This window comes from Aplysia californica, unplaced genomic scaffold (assembly GCF_000002075.1).
Source record: "Aplysia californica isolate F4 #8 unplaced genomic scaffold, AplCal3.0 scaffold00003, whole genome shotgun sequence".
NCBI lineage: Eukaryota > Metazoa > Mollusca > Gastropoda > Aplysiida > Aplysiidae > Aplysia > Aplysia californica.
Window position 1 is genome coordinate 1,380,781 of NW_004797273.1, and position 10,000 is coordinate 1,390,780.

At 40.8% G+C, this 10,000-nt stretch overlaps 1 protein-coding gene and 1 long non-coding RNA gene across 2 annotated transcripts in view; one reads left to right on the plus strand and one right to left on the minus strand.

The window, feature by feature from the left end:
- LOC101851541 overlaps positions 1 to 10,000 on the minus strand; it is a gene marked incomplete in the record, with an annotated part of 136,551 nt that overhangs the window by 84,265 nt on the left and 42,286 nt on the right. Inside the window, 1 exon segment of the mRNA XM_035968207.1 lies at positions 4,808 to 5,749. Within this exon segment, the coding sequence (XP_035824100.1) occupies positions 4,808 to 5,749 (942 nt within the window).
- Positions 1 to 10,000, plus strand: part of LOC118477235 — a 12,634-nt gene that overhangs the window by 2,275 nt on the left and 359 nt on the right. The gene's annotated exons all lie outside the window — the stretch shown is intronic.

The following is a 10,000-nucleotide window of genomic DNA, read 5'->3' on the forward strand; positions in this document are numbered from 1 at the left end:
GTGTATGTGTGTGTGTGTGTGCGTATGTGTGTGTGTGTTTCTGTGGGCAGGTGAATGGGTGGGTTGGTGGGTGAATGTCCTGGGTCACAGGCATTTTGTAGGTAGGCCTTTAGTTGTCGTATTGCATTATTTTGGAAACCGTTTTCAACACATTAAAAAAAAAATCCGCTATATTATAAACGAGCATCAGAATCTCTGTAACGTCCATCTCTGACAGGACAGAGAATAGCAGAAGAACCTTGAAAACTTCCTTAATCTCTCCAAAAGACACACGTTAAAAGATACAGAATTATGTACTTTGATGAGGAATCGAACCAGAATCAAGCACACGTCACAGGGTTCATGTACACGACCAAGGCGCAATGGAGCAGATACGAATTCTGAAATCACTTTCGCTTCTATACTATGCGCAATCTTAACATCTTCGATAAGTAGAATCCATTCACCAACTAAGAATTCTATCTATTTAATGGGTAAATTTCAACCGTTTAGTTTTATCCCTTCCCAACGTACATGTAAATCTGGTCACCGAAGAAAGAACTGTTCATCCTGTTATGAAGAACTAACACTTAGCAAGGCTGAGAGTAAAGGGCTGGTTAGGTTTGGCACAAGGTAGAATACACCTTGTATTCCTTTTGGCAGCTGTGAACAGCAGTATGAGCCACAGCACTGGGATAACCTCACGTATTGAGAATTCCCACAGCGCGCATTTTGAAACTGCCCTTCAAGTTTATATTTACACAGACACTTGATCTAAGGACGGCTCTTCTTTCGAGGACAGTGTCTTTTGTTCGCAAAAACAAATCCCCTATCTTCGCGGGATGGCTCGGTACGACAAATTGCTTTGGTTAGAAAAAGAAAACTGAGATAAAAGGAAGGAAAGGTTGGTTCACAGCTCGTGTTAGCTGGGTGTACACATGAGTTTCTCGGAAACAACAGAAGCTGGCTACGTCAAGAAGACTACAACAATAAGCAATGATTATACAAAAATCAATGGGCTGCCCACTGCTGTATCTATTTTAAACTTTCCATTTCTGAGGACCAGGATAAGGATTGACACAGGGCGAAGATTCAAGGAGGGAAGAAACCCACAAACAGAAGAAGGAAAGTAGCAAGACCGGATGAGCAGTGACCTTTAAGAAATCTATCTTGGTGTTTTAGTGTGCATTGTACATAATGAAATGATATTTGAAAGAATTGCCGTACGTTAAATGCGCCAGCATGCTTGTAACTTTGATTGAGATCTTATTCTATTTTCAAAATCTAGGGGTAAGCTGGACCTCTGCCCTCTTCCAAAGCGTAGGTGTGCGTAAGCATACCACTGTTGGTGACACTGGGTTTGCAGAAGGATCTATATCAGGAATCTCCTAAACCAAATAAAAGATCGGAAAGGAGCTCCAATATGAACGACGTGAACATACTTGCGTAATTAGCAAGGTCATAGGGCTGTTTTCCTATGCCTAAAAACCCAAGACGTTTCTGTTTTAAGGGCGGAGGTTTACAAATCAGCAATGCATGCGTCTTTATTTGGAGATGCATAAAAAGTTGGCTCTCATTTAATTAGTCTCTTCAGCTTTTCTTGAAAGCTCTTTTTCAAGTGACTAGTTGGTATCTTTAAACATCATCAAGGGAGAAAACCATCCCTGCCGGTCACAGAGATAAATATATTTGGTGGATTGTTTTAGAACTGCATTACAACATTCAAGAATGCCTTTCCCTTGAGCTGACGGGAAGTATGAACGTGCACAAATACAAGAGATTCCAGATTAATGGACGCTTCTTATCGCCACAAAGAAAGCTATTTTCGGCGTAGTCCAATTTGCTTTTGTGCTCCCTCTATTTCTCTATCAGTGATACGATTGTCCTTTTCGGATTCATGACGAAATGAATTAATCATTGACCTGAACCTCCCTTAACTACAACTCTTTTCACGTTTTTTATTAGCAAAAACCGAAAGGTGTTGTCCGCTTGCTCTTATCAGATAACATGCGCCCAAAGAAGAAAAAATTGCGACATTTAGATTCCTTACCATGTTGAAGAATTTAAATCAGTCCATGGTATAGACGTGAATAAAGAACAAAGAGATGAGATGTGAAAGGATTTGTGATGCCTCAAATGTGGAAAGAAACGGTTATCTAGATACATCGAGTGGACTGACGGGGGAAATGAAATATTCCTCCCTAACGTATCGTAGTCACTTTCAAGTAAATCAAGCCACCCCGCAGTCCCCCATTTCTTTCCTCACCCTGGGAGCGATCTCGAAGAGAGATTCTTCGGCTATATCTATGGCAAAGGGAAAACCATTCTCAGCGGGGCGGGAAACGAAGAGAGCGTCCTCTTCTCAGGTAGAGTGCAGCAGGTGAGAAAGAAGAATAGCCGTGAAACACCTGTCTCAGGGCTTAGGGCTGAATGAGTGATAGGCTTGTCTCGGACAATTGGTCTCTTCACTCCATTGGGGTTCTCTCTTTACGGTCCGTTAGCGAGAAACCGACACATGCCCTGGTCCTGGTGATATTTTTATGTGCAAGTCCTGACACTAATATGGAGCTTCTTTCGGCTTCACTGTGTGTTCCGCTACAAAAGTTGGTGGGGATTTTTGTTCAGGGCACACTGGTCCCAGCAGATTTGTTCTACAGCGCCGGCTAATGCAAAACTATGAAAACATATAAATATAAAGGCAATGAAACGTAAGCTTTGCTCTTTTTGCACTCTTTCTTTTTTGCCTTTACATAAAAAAATTATCTTCTTTTCATTCTTCTGCGGTTTTTGAGCATACCTTTCCGTTGTAACTCCAGACAGTCTGATGCCTGTTTTCTTTTGTTTGTTTTATTTCCAGCATTCACAGAAAATAATGCACAAAAAACTATGATAGAATCTAAAAAGCCAATGAAACTGGAACTCTTCTTTATTATTATTTCTATATATCTGGTTTATACGGCTCTGTTTTAACTATAGACAGTCTTTACCTCTGTTCTGGTTGTCTTACTTTTTCAGCCTCTACAGGAAAATAATGAATGAAGGCAAGAAAGATTTAAGAGCTGTTTGCTCCAAAAACGACAAAGAGAACGCATTTACAAAAAAAGAATTAAAGATAAAAAAATCAAATTCCCCGAGCAGTGATAAAGAAAACAAACGCCAAAAACACGTTACACATAAGAAGTTGTCCCTTCTCACCGCAGCGAAAGATCAAGAGAGACGGGGCATTCTGGCGATTAAGAGATCAGACAACGGAAAATTCTTATAACCTCTTTATTTTTCCAGCGTCGACATCTGTCTCACATGTGACTGCACATACGATTTATTGACAGTTTCAAGTGATTAGGCGTCAAAGCTAATAAATAAAACAAACACGGTGGCGAGGTATACGCTCGTCTCAGACAGTTGGTCTCTCTCCACTCGATTGGCCGTCTCTCGTCATGTTCAGTTAGCACGGAGCTTCTATGTGAGTCATTACGCGATTCTTCCGTGAGTATTGATAAAACGGCACAGCTAATTTCCCTTAGGCCGGAACATACATCGTAAAAGTGGAGGGGGGGGGGGAGGAAGACAAATGTTTCGACTCATAAATATATGAGTGAAATACAGTCGAAATTGTCCAAGACAACCACCAACTGTTTAGGAGAATAATAGTGTCTGGGCGTCTTGGTCAGTATCATTATACATGTACATGTAATAATAAAAGAAACGCAAGGGGGGAAAGGTAAGTGGCCGCTTGAGCAGGTATTTGTCTTGGAAAGGTACATGTATAGAACAGGTCTGACTGTATATAATCATATAATTCTTTAATGTACATATGTATAATATAATATATATATATATATATATACATTTATATACTATATATATATATAAATGTATATATATATATTATATTATACATATGTACATTAAAGAATTATATGATTAATAATTCTTTAATGTACATATGTATAATATAATATATATATATACATTTATATACTATATATATATATATATATATATATATATATATATATATATATAATATACAGTTGAACCTGCTCTAAAGACCACCTGTCCGAGACAATTACCTATTCAAACAATCACTTCACACTTCTCTCTTTGTGTGTGTGTGTGTTTTTCGATATTATAATGACACTGTCCAAGAGGAACTTGTGTGTCTGTTTGTGCGTTTGTGTATCTATGTGTGTGCGTGCATGTGTATGTGTTTGTGCAGATTAGTGTGTATCTGAGTGTGTGTGTGTGTGTGTGTGTGTGTGTGTGTGTGTGTGTGTGTGTGTGTGTGTTTGCATGTACGTTTATACACTAATTTGATATAAATAGCTTTTTACTTTGTTTGACTAAACAAAAACACAATGATCAAATAACGGTTATTTAGTGCAATTTAAAAAGCAGAAAACAGGACAGTTTGACAGATACAAAAATAAAGAAGGAAATCAACCAGGATCTACCAAGGTTATCTTAACACCACACGTTGACACAAATAGAAAAGCCATCAAGAGACATGTACACAGTAATGCAGACAGACAAATTTTAATACAGTCGAATTTTCCAAGACAGGGATCCATTTCTGATGAGAAAACTAGTTGTCTTAGACAGGTGGATGCCTTGTGCAGTCTCATTATAATGACGGGGGAAAACGCAAGAGGACAAGTGGAAAGTTGTGGTTAGTTTAGGCGGTTGCTTTGTACAGTTAGTCGTTACAGCAAGTCGACTTCACGTAACTGAATACACTACACACAAATACACTCCTATATTATACGAACAAACACATTTTACTGAAACATACATAAGCTATTTAACATGTGAACAAGAATGCCCCTACCTGCGCAAGTCCCGAGCCGTTCTCCGGAAACATAAGTCTCAAGGCCTGTCGTTTAAGCTCCACAAGACAACTGTTGCAATGCTCGCAGCAGATGCCCCCATGCTGGTGTATCCGCGCTTCGGCAGCAGTGCCTACTCCAAGAACTGGCGGAGGGGACATCACTCGACGGTCTGGCTGCCCTCCGGAGGACAAGGCACGTCTCACGGGCAGGACGTCACTACTGGGAGACATGGGCCGGGACGAATATCCGGAGACGTATCGGCCTGTCGACGGCGACATGCATCGAGCGAGACCGAGGTTTTTCATTTGAGGGCTGCTGCATCGCATCACCTGCTCGCCACTCATCATAGGAGAAGCAGGTCTTCCGAACACGAAAGACACTTCATCTACAGGGCCGATGGACCTCTTCACCGCCACTTTGTTGGTCAATGGAGACATGGTGCCTCTGATTGGATAATCCACGCCACTGGAGACATGGGCTGGGGCGTCTTTTGACACCTGGGACGATCTACATGGTCCACCTTGACGAGCTTGCACGCAATTTCCCTGCTGGTTCTGAGTCAAAGCCATTTCATTTTGAACTCCAGAATCTCCTTGAGGCAAGGCTTGCTTCAAGGTGTCGTCCTCAAAGACGTCCTCTTCTGGGTGAGCTCCATTTTGGCATTCGTCAACAATATTGTCATCCAGACTATACCCAGATATAATTCCAACCTTTCTGTTTGTCTCAGAATCGATAAAGTTATCAGCTGTATCCGTTCCAGGGACGTGGCTGACTCCCTGCATTGCGGTGAAGCCGTAGTGGTCAGCTTTGACTCCCCCCGTCTGTCCGTTGCTCTGGTCATCAAAGTCCGAGGTGGGATTTGCAGCATTCTCAGAGAAGACGGGATCTGTTGTTTCCGGCGCTGATTCACAACCGATCACACTGCGTTCCAGGGGCTCTTCCTGTTGGCGAGAATACAACAAATTGATTTTTAAATCTCTCTGGAAGATTATTAAGGAACACAGAAACAGATTTTTGTGAATAATCCTCTTTAATGAAGCAGCAAGTTTCGGAGGCTTTAATCGTGGAAATGAAATGCCACAAGTGAGGTCAGAGAAAGAGAGTATGTGCGAGCGAGAAAGGAAATGGAGGGAGGGAGTTAAAGACACGGAGAAAGAGAGAGAGAGAGAGAGAGAGAGAGAGAGAGAGAGAGAGAGAGAGAGAGAGAGAGAGAGAGAGAGAGAGAGAGAGAGAAGGAGAGAGAGGAAAAGAGAAAAAGAAAAAGAGAGAGAGAAAGAGAAAGAGAGAGAGAGAGAGAGAGAGAGGGGGGGGGGGGGGGAGGAAAAAGCAACAGAAACAGACCGTAACAGACATTTATTGACTGATAGATTGATTGCTACTGTTATAGCTTCCATCAACAAAACTAAGATCGTTTAAGAGGCTGGCTGTTTCGACTCTTCCTGCCCGGGTAATCCTGAGCTGGGTGCATAGTGTACCGTAGCAGACAAAGGATGAAGTCGATAAAATAGATTTTTCCCCATGGGAATATCGAACCCTATGTGTTTTTTCTGCAACGAACTCGGAGTTTTATCACTACCCAGACGCTGATAGGAATAGGCAGATACGCAGACCAATTAACAAACATACAGGCAGCGGCAACAGACAGACATAAGAGAGCTGTAACCAGAGATAGGAAAAAGAGACAAAGATACGTTAATTCTCGTGAAACAAAAAGTTGGAAAAAAATAAGTAAACATTGTAAATGAAAAGACAATGCATAAAGCAAGGTGACGATGGATGAGAAAAGTCAAGATCCAGAGTAAAAATAGAAATGTGTGCTTCAACGTCAATGATTATCTTATTATAGCAGACTAGTATCAACGATCTCTGTTAACAAATTGTTTGTTTTCATGTTATCACTCAGAACGTGTATACATACTGTGTAATAAGCTTCCTAGATTGAGTCTAGCCACATAGAGAGTCTCATTTCTTGCTAACAGCTTAAAGATTTCAGTTCTCGATCAGCATCACTATTTAAAATGATACAATGTTAAACTGAGAACGAATGCGAAATAAGTATCGGTAAGAATAAAACATTGTGGAAAGAAGCATGATTTCATGCCTCTAAACAAACGTCGAACAACTAATTAAAATCAGTAATTGATATAAAGCCTTTTTCAAAGCACGATGCCCTTTTCAAAGAGCCAATTTGCGGATTAGGAAAACAAAACCAGTCAAACAACAGATTTTTATATATTTTTTTTGCTTTTTCGAAATGGATTCAGAAGTCTGGCGAAGCTAATGTAAATCATACTTTGTATACATTTACAATACAGCACTGTTTTATGGCTTCTCGTTCAAGGCAATAAACTGTACCCATGTTCTTTCTCATACAATGTGAGAACATGGGTACTTATCGAGCTGAGAGAAAAAGCTTCGTGCTGAATGAACTCATGTAGCGATATCGATATGCTGATATAGATTGCTTTCAGCACTTCAGTGCGACTGGAATTGACATATATGTGCAATATTCGCAAACACACGCCGTAACACATACACCGATGTTGACTCATGCGTACGCACGCACGCACGCACACACCCACACCCACACACACACACAGATACATACACACACGCACACACGCACACATACATACATACACACATCCATACATCCATACATCCATACATCCATACGTCCATACGTCCATACGTCCATACGTCCTTACGTCCGTCCGTCTGTCCATCCATCCATCCATCCATCCATCCATCCATCCATCCATCCATATATATATATATATATACATACATACATGCATACATACATGACAAGAGAAGAGAAGAGAGAGAGAGAGAGAGAGAGAGAGAGAGAGAGAGAGAGAGAGAGGGAGAGAGAGAGAGAGAGAGAGAGAGAGAGAGAGAAGAGAGAAGAGAAGAGAAGAGAGAGAAAAGAGATAAGAAAAGAGAAGAGAAAGAGAGAGAGAGAGAGAGAGAGAGAGAGAGAGAGAGAGAGAGAGAGAGAGAGATGAGAAAGAGTAGAGGTCACATCCTGCTTGTATCCCGAAGACGAAACACTATGCTGAGTAGTTACAAAATATACCAGATAAATCTCGCACTGGACGGTGTACGAAGCCAAGAAAAAAAAAAGAAAAAGAAAGAAATCACCCAAGAGAAATAATCCTTTACGTCACACAAGCAAAAAGAAACTGTAAAACATGTTTTATTAGCCAAGTACCTCTAACCCAAACTCAAAAGTGCTTTTGTTGTGGGCGGGTTGGGTTATTTTTTCCTAAGTTTTGAGCCTTTTGTTACTCTGTACAAAAACTTACTCTTGGAGCAGAAAAAAAGAATGATTTCGCGTGACCGTCTCTCTAAACACGATGATTATCAGACCTAGCATGTTAAGCACTTAGCCAACCAGCTAATCTTTTTATGGCATACGTCGAAACGCGGGCATGTCAAATTTCATCGAGTGGGCGAAATACACCCCAGATACAAAACATGAACCCCGCTATGTCACGGTTTAGCTTTCAAAAAGAGAAGCAGTCAACATTGCGGCATTCGTCAAGGGCTGTCTGCACGAGCGAGCAATTACGTGTCATCTTTTGATTGCTTAAAAAGATAATTATGGGGCTAAAAATTGTGTCTCTCGACACACGCCAAAGGGAAACTTGTATTGAAAATCCGGGGGTCTGAAAATGTGACACCACGAGGCGTTTCCTGTCGAGTAAATACTACTATTTTGTTTTGATTTGTTCTTTTGGTGAAATTAAATACCCTTCTCTGATGCAACCTGATAACATGAGACGTTTATTTTTTTTCCTCGTTTTACTTGTTTTAGATCTTGTATAAATCTCCATAGGCACTTTTTGTCACCGGGAGGCTGGATGCTTCCTACAGGCGTCTACCGACACTAACTCAACGGAACATTTTCTCTAAAGAAAGAGCGAGATAGACCCTACTCGAAAATAATACTGTAGCCTTTTTCATTTGGAAATCGATCTCACATCTGTTTTTACGTTGTTGTTGGGTTGTTGTTTTTTAGGGTGGTTTTTTCTTTGGTAGTTTTTTAAAAGTTTTTTTTAAGGGCAAAGTGAAAAACCTAACCTGTGTGCTTGAGACGACCATAAACTCCGGACCGGCGAGTAAAATGTTCCATGAGGCCTGAGAGCAAATTTGCACTTTCAAACTGTTTTCTCTTTACAAAGATCTTTAGCCATTGATGCCGCGTTACTGCGGTCGTCTCGAACTATACACGTAGTTGGGAGAGTGAGGCAAAACAAAATTGTAGCCATCAGATCGATAATATTATGGAGAAGAAAGAACATACTTATTTTGTGAACAAAGAATCTTACTGGAGACTTGTTGTGTGTTCGAGTTATAGGTTCCCAAAGTGTAGTATGGATAATTGAACACATATTAAATTCAGTCTGTAGAACTGTACTTAAACATACAATTGAGAATGGAATAGAGAGAGAAAGGCATTATGTATGAGAAAGAGGGAGAGGGAGAGAATCATAGAAAGAAAAAAGAGAGAAATAGATAGTGTACTTGTGTGTGTGTGTGTGTGTGTGTGTGTGTGTGTGTGTGTGTGTGTGTGTGTGTGTGTGTGTGTGTGTGTGTGTGTGTGTGTGTGTGTGTGTGTGTGTGTGTGACAGAGAGAAAGAGAAAGAAAGAAAGAGAAAGGGAGAGAGATGGAGAGAAAGAGAGTGTGTGTAGAAGTTTTACTCCCGCATCAACACAATTTAGATCATTCAGGAGGCGGGCCGCTTCGACCCTGCCAATTGCCTAACCGCTACACCAAAGGTCAAAGGCACTTGTAACAGATTTTTAGTGTCACCGAAGAACTTTCAGTAAAAATTTGTTCCCTACCAATTACGGGGGTTTCGACTCAATTTGAATAAACCAGATGTAGGTAGAATATTCTGCGCGTTGTCAGAGTCAGAGTCTGCACCACAATTATGATTGATCGGACGCAATTTTTTTTCATGGACAAAGCCAAGCTTCGTGTGGCCCTGCCAACTGTATCTACTACTCACAAGAAAATCGCATTAAAGATGACATTGTGAGAAGAAAGGAGGTCGGTCTCATACGTGTATAATTATTATGCAACGCCCCAGACATCTCTTTGTTCGACTCGCGCTTTTTGAGGATTTTTTTTTTTACCTTGTTCTGTGACCTTCTGACTGGTCCATAATGCTGGGCAAGTATTG